Source organism: Haliotis asinina, chromosome 14, assembly GCF_037392515.1.
Source record: "Haliotis asinina isolate JCU_RB_2024 chromosome 14, JCU_Hal_asi_v2, whole genome shotgun sequence".
NCBI lineage: Eukaryota > Metazoa > Mollusca > Gastropoda > Lepetellida > Haliotidae > Haliotis > Haliotis asinina.
Genome location: NC_090293.1, coordinates 17,608,853 through 17,633,844, shown reverse-complemented (window position 1 = coordinate 17,633,844; position 24,992 = coordinate 17,608,853). Strand labels below are relative to the sequence as shown.

The window sequence follows — 24,992 nt, the reverse complement described above, 5'->3', positions numbered from 1 at the left end:
CTTTACGGTAGACACATACATGTATCGGGAACAACTGCTGGCATGTTTTCGATGATAACTAATCTGATTGTGAACCTTCACTTACTTTCACAGTTGAAACCTCGATATGACTATGATGAGAAACTGCTGGACTATATAAGCATTTATATCACCATGGACCTTTAAATATCGGACTTCAGTGTTCACAAAAGGGTTCGACTGAATATTTTATCATCACACCAAGCTGAGGACATCCGAGCCACGTCCTCTCGAGTTTCCCCAGCTTCATCAACTGCTGTATGGAACATGGAAGTACTGCGGGATTAAGTATCACAGCTCACAATATAAACCCAGAGAGGGTTGTGATTGTCATTTCTGGACTGTAGAAGATCCCAGGCAGCTCGCATCAGGTAGGCGTTAATTAGGAGATTTATGAATGCATAAATGGTTACGTTTTTCAGTTTGAAGTTGTTGTACTATGGTAGAATTTAAAAAAAAACGTTATCAAATGCGTTCTTTCATATGAAAACTAAGCTGACGTTGATTGGTGATGCTGTGCTGTGGGTTGGTGTGTCATCACTTGATGGTCATCCCCGGTGACTGTGTTGGTTGTCATGATATCAATCACGGGTTGACTGTCGCCATTCGATCATTTATATAGCTAGCGACTAGGCATATGGCTTTTCGTCGCTTTTCGCAAAATTCCAGTAATATCACGGCAAAGGTAATAAAATATGGCCTTCACACATTATATCCATGCCGGGAGTCGAGTCTGTGTCTTCTCTGTGGTAACCGAACGCTTTAACGGCTACATCTCTTCCTAATATAGCTAGGAGCAGCTATTTTAACTTACGCACGTGCGGGTTAACATACACATATAAGGATGGTGGTATGGAAGGTTGGGTTTTTATGCAACATGCGCGTATTACACAGTAATGAAACGCGTATTCTCTCACAAATCAGACTGTGTTTTTAAGAGTAGCACCTTAGCGGTGTATAGTATCGTGTTTAAAGCGTTGGCTTGTCATGTGAAGCCCATTCCTGGTGTCCCCAGCTATGATATTGCTGGAATATTGTAAAAAACGATGTAAAACTGAAACTCACGTTGTGTGGTCAAGTTCGGTTATTAGGTCCATGCGGCATATTGTGACTCATGGAGAGAAGCCTTCATGCTATCAGTAAAGGTTTGTAAAGGTTTGTAAAGGTTTGATAATTGTCTAAAGCCCATGCTGTGTAAAACAAAATGAGAACACCTGGTTATTTTTTCTGCCGCAAGAGAACAGTGTGAATTAGGTAGCTTTTTTTAGCAGTATAGATGGAGTTTTGTTGAATGTTGTGATGTAAGCTAGGAAACATGGCACAGTTCATGCGTACACTAAACAGTTTATCTGGCGATACTAGAATATCAAAATCATCAAATTCGCCAAACTCGCCAGTCAGTTTGTTGGCGGATGAGGGCAGACGTAGAAAAGACACGTAGCAGTGAAAAGTTGGACACGTTTCTCCACTTGGACACTTTTCTCCACAGAATGAACGTGACCTTTATCTTCCTGTTGGCGCTACTCGTGGCCTTGACCTTGGCTACTCCTCGTGACTCGAGGAAGAACTCCAGGCAACAAGACCGACAGTCAAAGCAGCAGTCTATAGGTGGACAACAGAAGAGGGACGCTTTGAACTTCTTCGATTATGATCTGTCGTACGGTTCCGCCTCTGTTGCTGGCTACGAAGATCAAGGTTATGTGAGTATCTTCGATGGGATTTCGTACTGAAGTATACAGCTTTAGCTGGTGTTGACTAAGTATTTTTTTGTAAAGTTTGGTCGTGAAGGAACCTTTGTTCACCACAAGTTTGACTGTTCTGCTGCTACGATTGTAAAGACTGTGGTTCCTAACGCATTGTGCTGTTACGCATTGCTAACAGCAGTGTACCATTACACATCACCCAACCTCTCAAAGAGCATGTTAATGTGAGGCACACCTGCTGCTAGTGTGGTCAAAATGTGTCCCAAACGAAACAAATCCTATACGAATATGTAACATTCATACTTTCTCCGTTTGTGAAAGCCACTGTTTCTTCATACTGAAACACGAGTCCCGTTAACCTTTTCAGACCTACTTTCTAGTGGATCCGAAATATTTAGCGTGAAAGTGAAATAGACATCACAAACAACTCTGGTGAAACTGAATTCCTTTCCTTGTTTCATAATAAAATGGTAATATTATGTACAAATGAATTTAAATTTTCAACTTTACACCGCATTTCTATGTTTCTGGCGAGGCGTATGCAGCATGGCCTTAACGAAGACGTCACAAACTGTCCCTGTTTGATGAAGTGGTAAAATGATTAACAATACACCTGACCCGCTACGTACACCTATTATGTGTTTTGTACGTTTAATCACTACCGTCACGTAACGTACAATGAAATTGACATAATATAAGTTCCGTACCAGACCGCCAAATATTTTAGCAGCAGAGTCTCCCTTTGAGATTTCAGGTTTCCTTTTTGTCAGGGGTTGCTGTGGGACACAGCACGCTCTACGACGTGTTTGCAAGAATTAGAAGGACCCTAGTATTGCAAAATATAAGTGCATAGATGTATGAGATCATACGGATGAAATATTTATGTATCCAGTCAAAAGAATAAGTCTAAGATTTCTGGACTGGTTATTGCACTAAGTTGCTCAAAAGGGCGGAACGCAGTCAACAGGAAACGAGACTGTTCTGTAATCAATGTTTTGACCTGCACAGTACAACGAGTACGACTACGGCGGTGGATGGCTGGAGTACTACAACAAGGATGATGAACAGGTGGAAGCCGAGCAGAAGAAGCAGCAGAGTCGCCGTCGTCGTAGACGCGCAGTCCCCGTTGTCAGAAAAGTGTTGTAGATTTCTAACAGGTATGAAACGATGCTTAATAAATCCTGGAATATGTTCGGACAAGTTTTCGTTCTGTTATTGCTTGAGCAGTGTAACACCCTGCTTACTGCCTCACACATCGTTGCTAAATATCGGCGTTATATAGAAGGTTGTAACAGGGCCCACTTGCACAAAACGATCTTAGAGCTACAATTATTGTAAATCCTTAAGATCGCAATCTTAGGCTTCGGCTACAATCGCCATCCAATTGCACAAAGCGATTGCAGGCTAAGATCATTGTAAGTTACAATCAAAACTTACAATTGGTCGGAACCAATTGTAAGGAGCTAAGATCATTGTAGTCAGTAGCAAAATGGCGTTCAAGTTGGCGTTGTCAGTTTCACGCAAATAATTAGCTTTGCGTTTGGGGATTGCTTTTATATTGCATAAAACTGTATGATTCGCCTCGACACTTCAACAACACGGAGAATGCAACATCGATTTAACGTCAGAAATATCGTTATTTGAGGTAGTGAACAACATCGTTATCGAGTCGATATCATTGAGTACAATTCTCACCCGATTCAGTGTTGGAAAAAGTATGAACACCATACCTTTTTGATAAACAAGGAAAGGATAGTAACGAAAGGTGTCTGCATGCGATTAGCAGTGGCCATGACCTTTTCAATAACTCAAGGGAAGCTAATTTTAGTTTTTACGCAAGATGGGAGTGGTTTCGCTTTGCAGATTATACCGTTGCCGTAAAATCTGCCATGCCTAAATTCAATGCATGATCTGTTGTGACAGAACAGATCTCCACGTGTTTCTTTTCGGTTAACGATTTTGTCTTAGTTTATCATTGAAATGATCTACAGTTGGATAACGTGCAGAATTATGTTTTTTCTAGTTGTAAAAATTGAATCTGACGAGAGACAAGAATTGTAAACTATGCACTTTAAATAAGTATTCTTCAAACGGGAAAAATACACTTGCTGGGGTATGGGAAATTTGCATAAAACGTTTTTTTAACAAAACGAAAAAATAATGATCAACAAAATATCATAAAGTAATTAATATACTGTGGATGAGCATTCAACAACACATACAACACACACGAAATAAGTTACGTTTTCATATTTCCCTGCTATGCATTTTCCACAACACTCCCACAGTCATGTCACACTTTCATATCTTTACAAATCTAATGCTTGTGGGATATATTTGGGATTTTACTCCAAATAACACCTACGAGATGCCAAACTATGTTCAACTGACAGCCACTGACAAATCATTGTACATTTAGGCGTTATGTCATAAGGAAATTTTATTTATGTGCTATCTTTTAACTTCATGATTATTAGGTCAGTAACTCGAGACCCAGTTTGTTGTATTTCAATGCTTGCATAAAACATGATATTTCTGTGGTTGCAGTATCATGTCTAGTTCATAAAAAATTAGAATGTAGAAAAATTAGAGAATAACCCCTGAGGTACGAGTGATTATACATGTTACCTTCCACGTTATCGCTTCCTTCTTCAACGTTATCATTTCCTTCAAAGATTTGTGGGTTGGGGTTTTGGGGGGTTTTGTTTTGTTTTCATGAAAAATCTGCAAGGTGCGATTAAGGAAGGGGTGTCATTTGCGCGCAGTAACCAGTTCCACGTTTTATTTGCGCTGCATGCTATGCGCACTTGAAGACAACTGTAGACAGGAGTCGAGTTTAAGAAATTTCTACCTCCAACGTTGAAGAGTTCGATCTTAGTTAAGATCGCGATCTTAAATCCGTGCTGTCTTAAGATCGTCTTTGTGCATGTGGATTAGGGCAGTTGTATGGTGATTGTAAAGTTGATTGTAGGGGCCTAAGATTGATTGTAACTAAGATTGCTCTGTGCAAGCGGGCCCTGTTCGGTACACACTGCTGGCCGTGTTGTTAAAGCGACATCCGAGTTAGGTTCCCCTTAATGGCTGCACCATTCGAAACCCATTCTGGTTTTGTCATGACCTTGTTATATACTGCTAAAACACTACCACAACCATATTCATGTACGAGGTTGTATTTATCCTCTTGTACGATTGTTGTTTTCATGCTAGATACGTAGGTACTCGAATAATACCATCATAGCAAACGATCACGTGTTTTGAGAAAATCACAATCTTTACATCGATTCCTTCCTATTTGACTTATTGTTTCAGGTCCATTAAATGTAGTCATGTAAAACGTGAGCGAAAGAACCAATTTGTTATAAAATAACAAAATACCCAAACTGAAAACACAAAACAATTTCTCCAGCATAATAAATCCCTCCACGGTTCCGACTACACTATGATCTTGTACCAGGAAATATACAGAAGGTAGACGTAAGTCAAATAACAAATGGCCGACGGTCCTAAGTGGGTTAGTGTTCTGTATATGCACATATCCACGGTGGAACCCGCCTAGGTTACAAAATTTAGAAGGTTTTCAAGAATATATGCTGAAAAAGAGCGTTTTATGATAAATGAGAATGTCTGCGGCAATTGAAAATCCCCAAACCATCAATTGTTTTGCCATTCCAGACCAGCTTGTGTTATTCGTGCCCCTCTCGAAGGATTTCATATTGCCGTATGAACGTCACAACTACTTGAAACAGGAACGATAACTCTATTCGATTCCAGTGTTACTTGATGTCACCCAAGTACCCATAAACTGTATTGTTGTTGTTTTGTTTTTGTTTTTGCTTACTTATTTCAAGGAATTAAACCTCCTTGATACACCTAAAAGAAGGGGGAAACGTATTTCATTTCTGATATGATTATCACCACATGTTCACCTTACATTTCCAACTACACTTGTAAAAATCAATTGTTTATTAATGGGATTTGTTTTATTGATTAGCTGCATACAGATGTAATCTTATTGTTTTTAAACAACTCGCAGCGATTAATACTAACAGTTCATCAAACTGGAAGTGCACTACAATCACCACTATAAGCCCGCAAGAGCGTCAGAAATACACCAACGAGAGTCGTTATGTTAACAATACTCCTGCGTGGCTCACCGTCAATCGCGTGTTACTCATAAAAAACTTCACATTAGACAGCACAATTCTGCTAACTACGTTCTTACTACTTTCGATATGTCGATTCATATTATTTATGATTAGCATAATGCCATAAACGATATAAGTAATCGGGATTACTTTTATCAAAGCACTGCACTCACTACACGTGTTCTGACTGGTTTGTCGAATTTTCGCACATAGCAAGCATAGAGCGCAGGACAAGTCTTCTTGGAGGCTATGGATGGGTGCGAGTGGTGACGAATGCTGTTTTGCATTAGAACTGTATAAATATTTTTTGCAGCTGTAGTCTGCACACAGAAGTGATTTTATTTCGCATCAACCAATATCCGGAGTCCAAGGTCGCTGAATGTTGCTGTTGGTTTCATGTATTTTTTGTCTTACTCAAAGCCGCACTCAGCAACATTCCAGATGTATGGCGGCAGTGTGTAAATAATTATATCTGGACCAGACAAGCCAGTGATCACCCTTAAGAACATATTTACGCAGTTTGGATAAGATGACAGCAAGCTCTACGAAGAAGATATGTACATCACCGTCAACATACGCAACTGACACTTCAAATGGCCAGTGTGCTACAAGAAAAATGGAGACATTCAAGTGGACATCATAAGGTTTGGGTGTACAGTTTTAGGGCGACTTGGGCCAGTAAAAAGCCTATTTGCGCCCAGGCCATTATAAGTCTCTGACAAAGAGTTGTCGACACCTGATGATAACGTGATGGTCCCTCCAGTCACTGATATCAACGCCCCCTCGTGGACGTGGTCTTGAAGCAGAACAATCAATTTTGCGATGTTATCAGCTCTATAGAATACGCTAAACTGATAGATTTAGTTGAAACCAACATATATTTGAACACGTCAGCTTTTATCTAGGAATTATGCTGTTTTCATTCCTTTTTTATATTTTCATTTATCAGTTTAATGATAGTTTGGTATCTTTTAATGTATCACAGTTGATGCAAAAAGAAGCTTTAGCTTCATAAAGCCAGGAAAATCTCCACTAAATCACTGAATCCTGCCAGAGTTGGTTGTCTTGTCAGTAGGATGCAATTTAATGCTTCAGTTTCAAGTGGTTCCCAACAAATGAGGCAATTCGACCCTTGAAATAAAGTTCATGCGGCAAATTGTTCAATTTGTTGTATCGTCTTACAGTTATAAATGCTTACTCGGTATAGTGAAAATTATAGCGGAAAGCAGCATTCACATCCCGCTATAAGACGTATCGTGTTGAGTTTTACAACGATTTTGGATTTCACACATTGTACCCATGTTGGGAATTTAACCCTTGTTTTCGGCAACTCCATCTAGGCTACTCCATCGCTCCTAATCAGGGAATACATCTGCACGCCTGTCAAGTGAAAACAAGCCGGCGTTTACAGCAATTAACAAAAATGCTCTTGTAAAAGACGTTAGCTGAGACTAAACAATGTCCTTTTGACACGTGACAACACACTGGCATCATGTGCAGCGTACGTATAATCCCAGCGTATGTCAGGGCGAACTTGATTACCTCAGGTTAAGATAAATACGGCTGTCGTGTGGTAGACTGCTGAGGTCAATAGGATTCACTCACTCACTCAGTGTGATGATCGTTAAATAACGAGGATGTATTTCAGAGAAAGATTAATCACAGATGGCCACTATGGTAGATGTGCTGAGAATCAAAACGTTTCAGTAATGTTTTTGACAACTTTACCGTCAGTCCGTACCGACCGACCGATCGACCGACTGGTCCGGCCGACAGACAGACAGACAGACAGACAGACGGACGGACGGACGGACGGACGGACGGACGGACGGACGGACGGACGGACGGACGGACGGACGGACAGACAGACAGACAGACAGACAGACAGACAGACAGACAGACAGACAGACAGACAGACAGATATATTGCCGTCAAACCCAGCATCAACTCCACCGTCACACACGACAGACAGACAGACAGACAGACAGACGGACGGACGGACGGACGGACGGACGGACGGACGGACGGACGGACGGACGGACGGACGGACAGGCAGGCAGGCAGGCAGGCAGGCAGGCAGGCAGGCAGGCAGGCAGGCAGGCAGGCAGGCAGGCAGGCAGGCAGGCAGGCAGACAGACAGACAGGCAGGCAGGCAGGCAGGCAGGCAGACAGACAGACAGACAGACAGACAGACAGACAGACAGACAGACAGACAGACAGACAGATATATTGCCGTCAAACCCAGCATCAACTCCACCGTCACACACAGACACACTTCAACTCCAATTCTGAGAGATTTCCACTGGTTGCCCATTGGACATCGGGTCAGTTTCAAGTTATTCGTCTTGATGTGCAACGGTTTCTGTGTAGACTCATTGCCTACTTGCTTAAAGGACCCGCTATTGGTCTAACACCCACCCAGAACCCTACGTTCTGTCAAGAAGGAGCCACTGGTTGTTCCATCAACACCAACAAAGTCTGGGAATCGAGCATTCTCAGTTCCTCTTTGACACCAGAAACAGTGACTCTCTCCCAACTCTTAAAAGAAAAGTCAAAACATTTCTTTTCTCGACTACTGGCTAACCTGTAACAAAATAACTCCTAACGTATAAAGCACTATTTAGAAGATGCATATAGCTGGAAATAGAGTCTATACAAAGCAATTATTATTATTAACAAGCATTAACTCACCCACTCACCCAACACACCCACTCACTCCCACACACCAATTGCCATGACAACTTACACGCCCACTTACTCCCACACACCAATTGTCACAACTAACGCACCCACCCACTCTCACACACCAATTGCCACGACAACTAACACACCCACTCACACACACCAATCCGTGACAACTAACACACCCACTCACTCTACACACCAACTGCTACGACAGCTAACACACCCACTCACTTACACACACCAATTACCATGACAGCTAACACACCCACTTACTTACACACACCAATTGCTACGACAGCTAACACACCCACTCACTCTACACACCAGATGTCATGACCACCATCCCGCCACACCACTTCCCCTGCCTTCCCACACCACTCTGCACTGTCACCAGAGTCACAAAACACTGACGATCAAGTCAACGAACAATATTTAGAAAACGAGCTATGGTGACTTAAAAAACTTATATAACCATTCCTTGGTTTTCTTCTCCTCATCGCTTTGGGGTAGCTAGCGATCGGTAGTGTCAGATCCGGTGTTTCCTGTTTCGCCGTACGCTTTTGTTCTACATACAACTTCACTGATTACCGATAATCTCTTAAACAGTAGGGCATTAACTAGTCGGTTTCAGCATATCAAAGTACACAATATAACTTCATCTCGATTTTTTATTTCAGCAATTCAACAGTTTTGCTTATTTTTCTCTTCATGATAAAATTTAGAAAATGAGAAAATGGTAACTGAAGACATACCTTCCCTTGAAGTGAACTTCACCTTTGTTATTTTGCAATGACGGAACCATGTCTACATGTATTATTTACAGACGTAATGACAGAAGTGATCAATTGAATAAGCTTCACTTAATTTAGCGAATATAGTTCGAGTTCACTCAAATTTGTTACCAGAAATCGAGATCACTCAAAAGAAATTGGTGCCTTGTGTAATTGATAAGTTCGAACTCAGTCTGTCAAGAGCTCCTGTACTCCAAATGAGACTATAGGTGACAAATTCTCTCTAAAAACAGACTATAGCCGGGAAACTCTTCATCCATTAACATGACAGCAGCTGCGGGGGATAACCGTTGAATGAACAACGTACCCCCTGGTGACTGTATCTCGAGGAAAGATACAAATACCCATTCTATTAACAAATGAACATTGCGTTATTCTATTCTAGGCGAACTTCTTTGTTAAATATAATTTTAACCAAGATATAAGGAGCTGATCTTTTGATCTCCCCTGCGAAGGAATTATCATCAAGTCTAAATCACTGTAAACGATCGAGACTTGTGAACGTAGGCCAACAAATAGGAACGCAGATCCTAGCTTATTTGGCTTCATTGGAGACGCTGCCACCTCACCTGTCCGTATTAGCGGTCCACAAGATCCATGCGGCTCTCATTAACAGACTGAGCTTGACGTGATTCCGTCTCATCGTGGAACCTGTATGTTGTGGTAATGAGCCTCCTCGTTAAGGAACGCATACAAGCTCTCGGACACCTTGGTGTGTCCACATAAGTGCGGTATATCTCCAGGTACCAATGGTTACAACTTCTGGATATGTATGCAGCGGCTCTGGCGGCAGTGGTGATCAAACCACCAACGAATTAAATCTTTCGGTGAACATTTCGGAATGGGACAGGCTAATTCTGGAAAACAAGATTCGCCCTTTGTCACCTGCTGGATATCTTGGGACAGCTATTTATCTCACTGTAATAGGTAAGTGTATGATTTTTAATAATTTGTTACTAAATAATAAAACAATTTTTAAGAATAGTAGGATTAAATTCAACAATAACAACACGTCAGCATGCGTTCAGGATATGACCCAATGTTAATACACCAGAGCATGCGCGTAGTAATAAAGGCAATTTCAGTTTCAAATCTAATGCTTATTAACAGCTATATTCTGCTCAAGAAATGGCAGTTTCCTCGCCAACATTTTGAATTCTAATCCAACATATGTTGTGTGCGACAATGATATTGCTGTAACCGGAATTACCATGGTAACGTTAGAGGTACATGTATGCAATCATCGTGAAAGGGATCGGAAGAAAGAAGAAATCAACGTAATCATTTTTCGTTAATCAAGCAATATATCAATCAAAAGTGATGACATAGATACATAGATGCTTGAACACAAGCATGCACCTGTACATACATACTTGATCACAACCATATACCTGTAGCCACGTACATACTTGATCACAAGCATATACCTGTAGCCACATACATACTTGATCACAAGCATATACCTGTACCCACGTCCATACTTGATCACAAGCCTACACCTGATCATGCATACTTTCTTGATCACCGCCATCATACGGAGGTCACTCCACACGGTCACTTGACATATCACAAGTGGAGGAACCATGAATCCACAAAACATGATTCTGTGGAATTGCAGAGGACTTAAGAACACATTTCATAAACTGCAGTTATTGATCCAAGATTTTAAACCAGCTATCTATCTATCTATCTATCTATCTATCTATCTATCTATCTATCTATCTATCTATCTATCTATCTATCTATCTATCTATCTATCTATCTATCCTGATCATGCAGGGCATCGTCCACAGCCCTGTTCCACTAAACACCCACCTTACAAACTGTCGCTATCCTCATCACTCTGAATATAGGGTTTACACTATGTTCATCTTCCCTCATCCTCAAGTGTCCTCCTTTCAAATCTTTATAGCTTGTATGATCAAGTGCCGAAGCCCTGCATAATCATGGGCGACATGAACGGTCATAACCCCCCATAGGGGAGTACAAACAACAAGTGAAAGGTCCTTGAACATTTTCTCTCAAATAATGATTTATGCATCTTCAACTATGGTTCAAACACTTATCTTTTTTCTGTCACTGGAACCCCACTGTGTTTGTAAAACCATCCAACACATGGTCAGCCATCGATTAATTTGGTACTTGGAAACAAATAAGTGACCTCCACTGTGGTTTCAGAAAGAAACTTTTTCGAGTTAGAAAAAGCATATGGTACAACGTGGAAACATGGTATCTTAAAATTTTAAAAGATGTTCATGAATTTGGATTGACAAGCAAAATACCCAAGTTCATATCCCAGTGTTGAACAACAGAAAATTTCAAGTACGGATCGTTCCCACGTTGTCTGATTACTTCTATCAAGTCCAGGGCTTCCCTCAAGGCCGCATCCTGTCTGTCACCCTTTTCAGCATCAAAATTAACAGCCTCACTATAGTTGTGCAGACCTGTCTATGGATGGCACACCTATCTCGGTTGTAGACGAGGCCAGATTCCTGGGAATCATATTTGATCGTCACCTGACACTCGTGCCACGCATAAACTATTTGAAAACAAAGTGTTTGAAGGCCCTCGACTTACTAAAAGGTGTTTCAAATACAGAGTGGGGAGGTAATCAGACTACCCACCTTCACCTGCACAGGTCGCTGGTTCTCTTTAAACTGGATTACGGATCCATTGTCTACGGTGGAACCTGCAAAAACAATCTAGATAAAATAGATTCTATCCACCATAAAGGCCTTAGGCTCTGGCTTGGAGGCCTTAGGACCTGTCCAGTAGACAGTCTACATGTGGATGCTGACGCCACGATGTTATTCAGAAAGTGGTCAAATGCAACATATGTCATATTTCGGATTTTTGTGGAAGTCGTGGTGGCTGAGCGGGCTAGGTGGCTGACTTTATGTGCTGGGGAATAGGTGTCTGACTCTGAGGGTGCGGGTTCGAATCCCGGATGTGACTCAACTAGAAAGTACTAGAATTTGTACTTTACTAAGAAAGTGAAATCCCAAATACGACATATGTTGCCTCTATACGAAAACCTGTTCTGTGCCAAGCCTGATTCCATCACATATCTGCAGCTAAAGTTGATCTCGATATCATAGCGTCTTATCGGTTTCTGTTTTGCCACCCTGGCAGATAGTGAGGTCACAGATCGATCTTACCCTCACCAAACTCACAAAGTCAGACACACAAACCCTTTGGAGTTCCAACAAGGAATAAAACCATCTACGTTCCGAATATAACACCCATAGATCCATTTTCACAGACGGATCCAAGGATGATGGCCAAGTTGCCAGTGCTACAGTCACTGGATCCAAGACTGTCTCCTCTAGTATCCCAGACAACAGTTACACATTCACTGCTGAGGACAATGCTGTCTTCACAGCTCTGACTTATACTAAACACCAAAACCACTGGTGAAACTGCATCGTTTTTCACAGATTCATTATCTTGCCTTCAAGCACTTCAGAATGTTCCTGAAGTCACCCTATCTTCCTAAATATTTTAGAACTTTACAATTGGCCAATGTGACATCGTCCTCTGCTGGTTGCCAGGTCACGTTGGCATAGCAGGTAACAGAAAGGCGGATGCTGCCTCAAAAGTAGCTCTTTACAGATCCATTTCTCCACTTCTGATCCCGTACAGTGACTTCAAACCCACTATCACAAGTTATACTCTGGACCTTATACAAAAAAGATGGGCCACCCAGGTAGGAAGACATAAACTTCATGAACTAAAGCCAACAACTGGTTATACCTGCGTGGGTTGTCAATCCAGACGTGATGAAGTAGTTTTACGACAATGTGGTATTGACCACAGCAGTTTTACTTATAACTATCTGTTGAAAAAGGATGGGGATGGACCTCCAGTGTGCGTCTCTTGCGATGAAGTATTCACCATCAAGCATATTTTGCTTGATTGTGTGGACTTTTTGACTGCAAGGAGTTCCCATTATGTTGCGGTAACTCTGAATGATCTGTTTTCTCGTGTGAGGGACATCTGATCGTAAATTACCTGAGGGAAGTTGATCTGTATCATAAACTGTAGCTTTGTATAAAGAATAAGAAATTGTTTTGCTTTCGAGTTTGGTGCTATGACATTTTCTGTTTTGAAACAGTAGCGAAATGAAGATATATGTTTATGAAACCAATGTTGCTGAGACCATGGACACAGAACGGAAATAAATGCAAACTTGATCTTTATGTCTTTATGTCTAGAATAATGTCAATGTGACGTAGAGACCAACTCAACTTGTTTCTGTTGGGAAATTCTATACCTGCCCTGTAGAGTTAGCTGATGTTCACGCCAGCAAGAAACTGAGAACAGAAAACTGGACGTATGCCAGAGTGCATTAGTTGAGTAGGTATCTGATATCGTTTGTGACGCATTTCAACGATACTTTCGACATGTTTTGCCACCTCAGGCTCAGAATGACGATTACGCTTACTGTGCAGCACTGACAATGTTAAATGTTGTTTGTGATATACCCAGTAAAATGATATATATGAATGTTGTGACATACTTATTCAAAGGTGTATTTGCCTGCCACCAATAGAGATATCAGACTCAGATTAAATGTCACACTCGCTGGGGCGACAAAAATATAGAACACGTTTAGTGTACCTGTAATATATACAGCTTATGCCTTTGTTTTAGGAGAGTATTTTGACATTTCTATGAACAACTGTCTAGACTTTTGAATTATTTCTTTATCGCGACAATCTGTTATGTATTTAATTAGAAATGAGGCGCTGAGCAGGTGGATTTCCTGGTTGAGGTTCATGATGGCTGGCTTCTCTTGATATCAGTGGCTTGTGGTTTAACGTGTTATATTTGGGATTACACTTTCTTAGGAAAGAACAGAATCCTGGCAGTTTCCTCTGTCACCAGGTGTTGCTTTTATTGGTAGACAGAACGTTGGTGGCTTCCCATACGATGTAGTGATCTTGGTTTGGGGGAAAATGTTCAGATGTGGCGGATTTCTAGTCTTGTTTGTTCATAAAGGACAAGTGTTCTTTGAATCTGGTGTTAAGGGGCCTGGGGGTTAACATGTCAGTGTTGTGATGTGACCATGATGAACATGAACAGAGACTGATACTCGATTTTATTTGGAAATTAGAAGGAGCGAGAGATGCTATTACAATTTGTTACAGTTTGTTTACAATTTTCGGTACCATGTCTTCAATGTCCGGTTTGTGCTTTCTTTAAAGCTTAATCTCACATTTTAACATTGTGAATGTTTCCTTGCATAATAGGCAATGACGTATTTTATTACACTTCATGGCAGTTATTACAATTTGTCGCAGTTTATTAGCGTTTACCGCGTTATTACACATGTTCGTTTTTCAAATGCCAATTGACAACAACATTAGAATTTACACGTATGTGGAAACGTCGCCTAAACAGAATAAAGAAGTTGTATATCTATAAAATAGTCCTCATTCTTGATCTGATACATGATAACCCTTTACAGGAGTATTTTGTAACACAGTGTTCTTCCGCTAGATGACGAGAGAGTTGGTACTATACTGAACACGCAAATAGCTTCACCATACTGTAGCTTCACAAGGCTTCAGAATTCTTAAGACAAGCTCAGGGTTCTCAGTCTCTCGCCTTGAAGCAGAAATAGCAGGTTTTGAAAACATAATGCAATTTAGAAAATGGTCAAATATAACATATACTTTATTTAGCGTTACACACTCATGGGAACCCCGGTTGCGGGTTGGTTAGATCGATGACTTTGCATGCTAACGATTAGGTGAGTGGCTCACCAAAAAGAGTACTGTGTCTAACCCGTCTATGACACGTTGTCGTCATATAAACGTATGCCACTATTTATGATACGTTATCATCATATATGACACGTTGTCATCATTTATACCATGTCACTATTTATGATACGTTGTCATCATATATGACACGTTATCATCATTTTTAATGTGTTACTATTTATGACACGTTATCATCATTTATACCATGTCACTATTTATGATACGTTGTCATCATATATGACACGTTATCATCATTTTTAATGTGTTACTATTTATGATACGTTATCAGCATTTATACCATGTCACTATATATGATACGTTGTCATCATATATGACACGTTGTCATCATTTATACCATGTTACTATATATGATACGTTGTCATCATATATGACACGTTATCATCATTTTTAATGTGTTACTATTTATGACACGTTATCAGCATTTATACCATGTCACTATATATGATACGTTGTCATCATATCTGACACGTTGTCATCATTTTTAATGTGTAACTATTTATGACACGTTATCATCATTTATACCATGTCACTATTTATGACGTTCGCTTACCATCGTTTCTACTTTGTAAGTATTCTTCCTCAATATAACCTTCATCGCACTGCAAACATATTCTATCATCTATCTATACAGTTTATAAAATAATTATAATAATTCCTTCCAGTTTCAATAACTGATGTGAAAATCATCTACATTGCGCGAGTGCTACTCAAAACCTTTTAGTGATAATCTCATTTAAATGCAATTCCATGGCCAATGATACTTTTAGCAGACTCGTAAATTCAGTTAAAAACGAGGTTGGAGAATTAAGAAACCGCTCTTCCCAAAGAAAACTATGTCACTATTTATGATACGTTATCATCATATCTGACATTTTGTCATCATTTTTACCATGTCAACATTTATGAAACTTTATCTCTCACACCACGCAGTCATCTTTTACACTACGCACTCATCTGTTTTATGAGAACGTCATCTCTTATACCACAGAGCCATCTCTCATACCACGCAGGTATCTCTTTCACCGCACAATCACCCCCTTTCACCAAGCAGTCATCTCTGACACCACGCAGTCATCTCTTATACCCCGCAGTCATCTCTGTGTACATTTCCCTCATTGCTCTTGTGATATCTTTTAAAACTATTAATTCTGTAAAAATGCATCGAGTCCAGAAAGTTGAGACGGAAAGGTCCATATTCAATGCAACGTACACACATAAGGTCATCCTGTTTTCACTTGGCAAACCAGCATGTTTCACTCATGTAGAAATATATAGGTAAAATCATATCAGTGGCATTTTGATACCAATAGAATCTAACATTTATCGACTCTCTCTCGTCTTTAAATGTTTGACATTTTAGCTACCAATGATATGACTAACAAACAGAGATGTCAGCTCTTCTGTGAGCTATATCTATGTTTATTATTAATTTTGTGATAATGGCCTTTGTGAGAATACGATCCCTTTGTTTTTTCGCATCCATTAAGTGAGAATAACCATCAGAACACCAACATCATTAACACATTTTTCTTTGTATCAGTATTAACAACTTTGAAAAAGATCTCACTCTCATTAGTAAGTTTCTGTTTTTACGCAACATATTGAACATCCAAACACGCCTTCATGCAAAAGATCGATAAAATATAATCAGACAACTGCTGGTCCATCAAATTTAGTTAATGGTGGAAGGGCAAAACCCCAATTCGATCCTATAGCAATTTCCTAGATACATCGCTCTTTGCTCATTTATTAATGACACTAAATTCTATTCGATAGAAGTCAGATCACCTCAAATATGTTTAATACCCGCGTATGACTACGTTGGCAATCAATATTAACTGGGACCATTTGGCCACAGAGGTCAGCAAGCTGACCATGAAGGAAGACATATTTGGGATGACTTCACGTCCAGCTGAATTTACCTTTCTCTGTTTCAGGGTTACTTCAAACGATCAGCAACGTATCGGTGTTGGCCATTCACGATGACCCCACCCCTTGTCAAATGTACCATACTGTATTTCAGGATTGCTAGCAACGATATTCAAGGGGTTGGTGCTGGACATTCACGATGACCCCCACCCCTTGTCAAATGTACCATACTGTATTTCAGGATTGCTAGCAACGATATTCAAGGGGTTGGTGCTGGACATTCACGATGACCCCACCCCTTGTCAAATGTACCATACTGTGTTTCAGGATTGCTAGCAACGATATTCAACAGCATGTCGTTGGACATCCAGGCCTTGTCAAATGTACCTTACTTTATTTCAGGATTACTAGCAACGATCGGCAACGTGTGTGTGCTGGTGGTATTCTGCAAGCACAAGAAGTTGAGGAAGAATCCCCACAATCAGCTGCTTCTAAACCTAGTGATCTCCGACTTGGGCATCTCTCTGTTTGGCTACCCTCTAACAACCTCGTCCAATTATGCCGGCCGATACCTATACGGGAAAGTGGGATGCATCATTCAAGGGTTCATGACCTTCACCCTGGCACAGACCGATATGAACACCCTGGCGTGTTTGAGTGTCTACCGTTTTATTTCAGTGTGTATGCCGGGCGATGGTAAGGATTTTGATAGTTTTATATCTTAAACATAATTATGATATGATGAAGTAACGGTAAGGACAACTCACCCCAAACAAATTGAAAAACGTCAGAAATTGTAATTGATGTGTGTCCGAATAGAGACAGTCATATGAAAAATGTTCAGGTGCTCTCAGATTTCCTTTGAATATAGATATTGTTAATATTACGTGAGTAGTTCCTGTTATAATTCACACCCAGTGTCTGTTTCTGATATGTTCAATGTGTAAATACGTTATTTGTGTTTCCTGCTTCAACCTGAAGGAAATGTTGGAAGGTTGCCAACATGCACTCACACACGCGACCACTCACACACGGAATAAGTCATTCACACTCACCCATCCACTTCCTTAAGCAACCACTCACTCAATCACTCACTCACTCACGTACGCAACCGCTCACACATTCACCTGCGCAACCATTTACACACTCACGTAAGCAACCACTCATTCACTCACAAAGGCACCCACTCACACACTCACTTCATTGTCATCTGTCATACATCAATATATTAAACCACGCATCAAAGGTTAACACTCTCTAGTGTAAGTGGACAGTATCAACATTCTTCAGACTATAGTTCTAAACAAGATTTTGCAAATATTCCATACTATTCATAAGTACTGTTTACACATGAAATGTTGTATTGTTCGCAACACTTAATTTTTAACGTTAAAAAGATTATTGTTATGAGTTCGATAAATGATGAAACCTAGTGACATTTGGCGAATTCTTGACAAACCTTTACACCAAAATGTTCACATGCACGATATTTGCATATGCTTTACAGCAATTTGAAGCATGATTCTCGTGAAAGGTTTGCAGTGGTTAACCCATGAGAAATTCATCATAAACATACAAAAAACAGAGTGAGTGTTTTCAACGAGTAGAAACTTTTGATTGGTAGTACATAATCGACCTCTATATTCTATTTCCATGGATGTCTTAATGGTGTCACAGGCAAAATGAATATTCTAAACTCATATGTTGACCTTTAGTTCACCGCCTCACCCGGTCCGTGACGATAAAAGTGATAATATTCCTGTGGCTGTACTCCCTTTTATGGACTGTCCCGCCGCTTCTTGGGTGGAGCGCCTACACTTACGAACCCTTCGGGACCTCCTGCAGCATAGACTGGGATGACAAGGAATCCGGAGCTGTGGCCTATACATGGTGCCTTATCATTTACTGCTACATCGTCCACATCCTCATCATCGCTTACTGCTACTACAAGATCGCGATGAAGGCCAAGGAGGTCCACTCCAGGCTCAAGCACTTCACTATTGGAGGAATATGCAACTCTGATTCCATGTGTCTGCGACGTGTTCAGATGGAGAGGAAATCAAGCCTTGTAAGTTCCGGTTTCCATATTCCCCGTTCCATTTTGTCAAAACAGCTTGTCTTTTTCAATCTGCTTCATGTGTATATGGAGCGGTGCGGTAGCCTAGTGATCACAGCGTTCGCCTGTCGAGCCGAAGACCTGGATTCAATTCCCCATATGGGTACAATGTGTGGAGCCCATTTCTGGAGTGCCCCAACGTGATATTGATGGAACACAGAGCATTACTAAAAGCAAACCTACCACACTACCCCACACTACGAATATATCTAAATATCTAAAAGCGTTTAACTAGAACACACATATTCACAGGTAAGGGAATACGGATTGTGGAATTGAAATTGGTAGTGCGGAGTTGCCTCGCCTTTGCCGCCCCAGAACCCTATGCTCTTGGGTTGTCTAAAGGCTGTCTAACGTATATCCTTGTGGTTAAAGCGTTCGCTTCTCACGGCAACAACCCTGATTCGTTACAGTGTGTGATTTCCATTGAATGTTGCTAAAAGGTTGCGTAACACCTTATTTTCTTACTCTTTTTCCAACAGGGTCACACAGATTGAAATATACTTTCAATAAAGTTCAATGAAAGGTCTGATTTTGTTACCTATGTGTTTAATAGGATACGTTTAAAATAGAACCTTTAGTTTTACTATGCATGCGTGCGATAGTCGTTACTGTGTGATCAGTTTGTTTAGTCGTTTGCTGTTTAACGTCGCCCGCCGCAGTAGATATTCTTGGTAGTATGCTGGGCATTCAGGGAACCTGACCAATCGATTACTTCAGTCATCTCTTCCGAGCAGCATTAACTGCTGGAGGCCATTCTTTGTCCTAAATAAGCAAGGGTTGTCAGACCGACTACTTGTGACATATGTGTGTCATAACAAAATCAAACGTTTCTCCATCGTTTTTGCCCAGCTAACAATCTCATGTTCTCGAAACTTCCTGGACTTTTGATGCTTACGTTTTTCACATTGTCTTAAGGTTCTATTTAATTTTGATAGTGAATAGTTCTCCCAATTATGAACAATGCATAAGACTCTCAGCAGACATTCACTTCAATGTTTATCCGTCAATTTGCATGTTGCTGCGGTCGTGTGTTTTCTGAAACTGTAATAATAAGTGAAAGGTTTTGCATAAAACAATAAGAAACGTTGTTACAACGTTGTGAGGATCCCACAGCATAACGTGATCTCAACGAAAATGTGCAACGTTGTTATTACGCTGTGATAAAATGATATGTTATAATAACTTTAAGAAAGCATAATACATGTTATAAGAAACGTTGTTATAACGTTGTGAGGAGCCCATAACGTGATCTCAACGCAAGTTTGCAACGTTGTTATTACAAAGTGACAAAAGGTTAAAATGACGTAATACTGACGTTGTTTCGTAACGTTACGAACCAACCACCTTCCCACAACGTTGTGTGTTATCTTGATGTTGAGTTAACTAGAGGGATGCCGCTGCGCTTCCAGGGTGTCACTCGACTTCTTTGTTAAGTCAACGTTTTATGACGTACGTCTGTCACGAACGAGACAGTGCGAGGTATGAAATGCACCGAATCGAAGGGTTTTTTTTCCCTGGACAGAGTACATTTGCAAGTTGGTGTTAAATAGATGAGGAAGAAAAAAGATCGAATCGAAGATAATGGCGTTACACTTGAAACAAGTGACAGAATGTAGGTTTTCAAACTGTGTCACTTTGTGTGGTTAAGATGCAAAGCACAACCCTTTCATCACGTTTGGTACAACCTAAATATCAAAGAAACATCGTGGTATCATTAATCCATTTCACCATCTTCATTAACAAAAAGAACAATCACATGTAAGTGTTTAATGCAACAAATATAAACTTTTTACAATTCTGAAAACACACAACTTCCTTCTTTATCCGATGGAGATTAGTTTCCTTGCCATTTCTTATTCAGTCAGTAAAACTTCCCACAAACACATACAATGTAGGATTATCGATCAGTCAGTTGTAAATCTAGTTATACAATCTTGGTGCGACTGAGTGGGTGAGTGATTGGAGGAGTGTAGTTTTACGTTGCTTTTAGCAGTATTGCAGGGATATCACGGTGGAGACACCAGAAGGGGGCTTCGCACATTGTGCCCAGGTGAGAAATCGAATCGGGGTCTTCAGCGTGATGACCGACGCTTTAACCACTAGGCTACCCCTACAATCTTGTAGCTCTAGACGTGTTCCCGAAACTGTTTCTCTGAACGCCATACCATAATTATCGTATTAAATACACAGTTCATTTTATGACAAAGGGATAGGGGATGAACTGAATTGCTGGTTAGGTGAATTGCGGGTGATGTGAGGTGCGGATGAGGTGTGGATGAGGTGAGGATGAGGTGAGGTGAAGTTTACTTAATGTCTTGTTAGAGTTCGATTTTCCCTTTTGGGCATTCACCACCAATCCCTTGAGTGACATTATCATAATATTAATCTCTTCAATTTCATTATAATAATCTTAATCTCTTCAGTAGCATTATAATAATGTTAATCTCTTCAATGACATTATAATAGTAATAGTAATGATAATAATTGTCTTCGGTGGCATTACAATAATGTTGATCTCTTCAGTGTCATTATCATAACATTAATCTCATGAATAACATTGTAATACTATTGATCTCTTTAATTACATTGGCATAATACTAATCTCTTAAATGACATTATCATAATATTAATATCTTCAGTGACATTATCATAATATAAATCTCTTCAATGGCATTATCATTATCTCAGCAGTGTCAATATCATAACGCCAATCTTATCAATAACATTATAAAAATATTGATCTCTTCAATGACACTACCATAATATTAATATGTTCAATTCAATTACATTACCATAACATTAATCTTTCCAATGACAGTATCTTAGTACTAATCTCTTCAAAGACTATTAATCTCTATAACACTTGCCCCTTCATCAAAATCGCCATGCTGCTAGAGAAGGACTAAAAGGACCAGTCCTATTTAATGCTAGAGTGCCTAGACAAGGCTAGATTACTTAGCTCTGGGTAAGAAATGTCCGGGAATAATAGTTGTATTGTCTCAGGGCAACATTTTCTGTCTTTCTTATCGCCAGATAGACCTTTCTCATTTTATTAGAAAATAAACTTTAACACGTAAAAATTCGTCATATAAAATGTTAGTCGCTGTTACAAGTCTAAGGAACGCGACAAAACGAATTACAAGAAGTACAATAAATGAGAACTCCAATCAAGAACATTCACATAATTACGTCTTTATTAGTTTTGGGAGGTTGTTATTTTCTCGACCGCCGACCGATGTTCAGAACTTTGCGGCTACTTAGAACACATAAAAACACCTTACTACAATAACTGTATTTCTGGGATTAAAAGTCAATGTTGTACACATAATAAATCTTTTCTTTACTTGGAGTAAAGGTTTCTCGTTGTAAGAATTAGTCCTCAATCAGTTGAAATGTTGAAACATGTATATGCCGGACTCAAAAATATTTTTGGCATTAATTGGCCTCTTCCTATTTTGTGGGTGTTGATTGTGATCAGGTGAACTAGGCTCCGTCGTTATCAGATATGGGAGGTAATTGAGGATGGACGTAAGGTGCCGAGGATGCACGTCTATTCCTTAGAGGCAGAGTACATCCATGTTGATTTCCTCTTCACTGGAAGTAGTCACGATTGTAGATTAACGAGGAATACTTACAATGACTCGCTAATAAACTGAACATGTTTGTGTCCTTGATCAAGTTAAATTGCTATGGATTCATGTGTCCTTCTCAGAAGAATAATTACGAGGGGAGGTCGAAGAGGTTTGGAGAACTCACTACCTAAAGTTATGAGACAGCTATGCCACTGGCAGTACTGCATGCATTGATCATATATCATATACTTGTGAAAGTTTCAACACCTCACAAAAAAGCATTGTTATTGTGGGAACTAGAAGAGACATACACTACTTTATACGAGAAGTTCTCAAATCCTGTCGACCTCACCTCGTAGTTACCGTTTTGGAAGGTTTTGCTGATTAACTTGGCGCAATGTTCAAATTGAATTGATTTACCTGTTTTGTGTTTATCGGATCTGATATCAATTAACTTTCGATTCCATGCGAATGGATTGTGGTACTGACAGGCGAGCTATCGGGTCGTGTGGTTAGTATTCTTAGACTATAGACTCACTCGATTATTTTCAGACCGTTTCGCCATTGGACTTTAAACAAAAAGGCATATCATTCGTCAAGGATTGGATCAGCTTTCAAATTTTCACATAGGTATATATACTGATTCATGCCAGTAATTGTTCAGACCGTGAAAATCCGGAATGGATTTGGTCCTCTCAATCCTATCCATGGGTCCCAGGCTTGTCGTAAGCGGCGACTAACGGTATCGGGTGGTCAGGCTCGCTGACTTGGTAGACGGATGTCATCGGTTCCCAGTTGTATAGATAGATCCTCATGCTGTTGATCCTGGTTGGCTGTCCCAGATTAAGTTAGTTACAGACCACCGCCATATAGCTGGAATATTGCTGGCATTAAACAGCAGTAAAGTAGATGTTATCAGTTTGCACGATGTAGACTATATGCTCTCATAAGTAATTTATTATATTTTTTTTTGTTTTCTCCAGATGAGTGTGCTTTTAACAGTGACCTTCATCATCCTCTGGTCGCCTTATGCCTTCGTTTGCGTATGGTCGGTTTATAACCCTAATCTCCCTAACTGGATCACCACATGGCCAACCATGTTTGCTAAGTTCACGTGTACTCTCAACCCCTTTCTGTACTTCATGACTCATCCGACCTTCAAGCGACATGTGATGGCACTGTTTCCTCGAGGAAAAGATCCACCTCCAAGAAGCGGCCAAGAAATGCGTCCACTCGGGTAAAACGTTTACTGCCAGTAACATACACTCTTTAGAAAATCACAAAACACATGAACCATTTTTAGAATTTATTGCCATAGATTAAGAACAATTGTCTTATGTAATTTCAGTTAAAATTGCCGCATTTTGGTACTGGAGCCCTTTACGGTCACTTAAATATAACGCTTTGGAGAGGAAATGTCTTATTTTTGCCGCTGGTACATGAGTCGAAAAAACCAACTATGCTTTTCCTTTATGAAGAGTGTATTGTCTTTGCAGGATAGTCCGTAAATGTTAACTCAACATCACAACAAAAACAATTTCTTGTTTGTTTTTTGTTATTGCCATAGCTTAAGAGTAACATGTAATTTCAATGGCAAGTAGTGTTGTCATGCACGGTAGCGGACCGTGATGCGTGTTGCATGTGTAGTAGTGTTGTCATGCACGGTAGCGGACCGTGATGCGTGTTGCATGTGTAGTAGTGTTGTCATGCACGGTAGCGGACCGTGATGCGTGTTGCATGTGTAGTAGTGTTGTCATGCACGGTAGCGGACCACGCGTGATGCGTGTTGCATGTGTAGTAGTGTTGTCATACACGGTAGCGGACCGTGATGCGTGTTGCATGTGTAGTAGTGTTGTCATGCACGGTAGCGGACCGTGATGCGTGTTGCATGTGTAGTAGTGTTGTCATGCACGGTAGCGGACCGTGATGCGTGTTGCATGTGTAGTAGTGTTGTCATGCACGGTAGCGGACCGTGATGCGTGTTGCATGTGTAGTAGTGTTGTCATGCACGGTAGCGGACCGTGATGCGTGTTGCATGTGTAGTAGCGTTGTCATGCTGGAACAAGTGCCTCTGTCGGTCCATAATTGGAAACAAGTGACGCACAAATTCCCTTGAAGCACCACTAAATCAGATGTTTGTGTGCTGGACATCTCATACACACAGTGTCCCTTCTCCCGAATCTGTCGACTTGTCAAACGCAATCAGGGGCCAAGACGTACATTTCTCCGACTGTTAACACGCAGTCCGCTATCTCGCCGGTGAAGACGAAATCGGATTCAGTTTTTAAGGTCATAGCTCCT

The 24,992-nt window shown here is 40.4% G+C and overlaps 2 protein-coding genes across 2 annotated transcripts; both read left to right on the top strand.

The window, feature by feature from the left end:
- Positions 1 to 1,508: 1,508 nt before the first annotated feature.
- Positions 1,509 to 2,867, top strand: LOC137262027 (uncharacterized). The gene is made up of 2 exons (XM_067799822.1): positions 1,509 to 1,718; positions 2,730 to 2,867. The coding sequence occupies exons 1-2, from the start codon at positions 1,509 to 1,511 to the stop codon at positions 2,865 to 2,867; spliced, it is 348 nt and encodes a 115-aa protein (XP_067655923.1).
- Positions 2,868 to 17,353: 14,486 nt separating this feature from the next.
- LOC137260680 (rhodopsin, G0-coupled-like) lies at positions 17,354 to 23,932 on the top strand. Its single transcript, XM_067798274.1, has 3 exons — positions 17,354 to 17,696; positions 18,716 to 19,068; positions 23,675 to 23,932. The coding sequence occupies exons 1-3, from the start codon at positions 17,354 to 17,356 to the stop codon at positions 23,930 to 23,932; spliced, it is 954 nt and encodes a 317-aa protein (XP_067654375.1).
- The last annotated feature ends 1,060 nt before the right edge of the window (positions 23,933 to 24,992 follow it).

Coding starts and splice junctions, on each gene's coding strand:
- LOC137262027 (XM_067799822.1), top strand. CDS start 1,509: ATGAACGTGACCTTTATCTTCCTGTTGGCGCTACTCGTGGCCTTGACC. Junction 1,719..2,729: donor GCTACGAAGATCAAGGTTAT/GTGAGTATCTTC, acceptor TGACCTGCACAG/TACAACGAGTACGACTACGG.
- LOC137260680 (XM_067798274.1), top strand. CDS start 17,354: ATGTCGTTGGACATCCAGGCCTTGTCAAATGTACCTTACTTTATTTCA. Junction 17,697..18,715: donor AGTGTGTATGCCGGGCGATG/GTAAGGATTTTG, acceptor GTTGACCTTTAG/TTCACCGCCTCACCCGGTCC. Junction 19,069..23,674: donor TGGAGAGGAAATCAAGCCTT/GTAAGTTCCGGT, acceptor TGTTTTCTCCAG/ATGAGTGTGCTTTTAACAGT.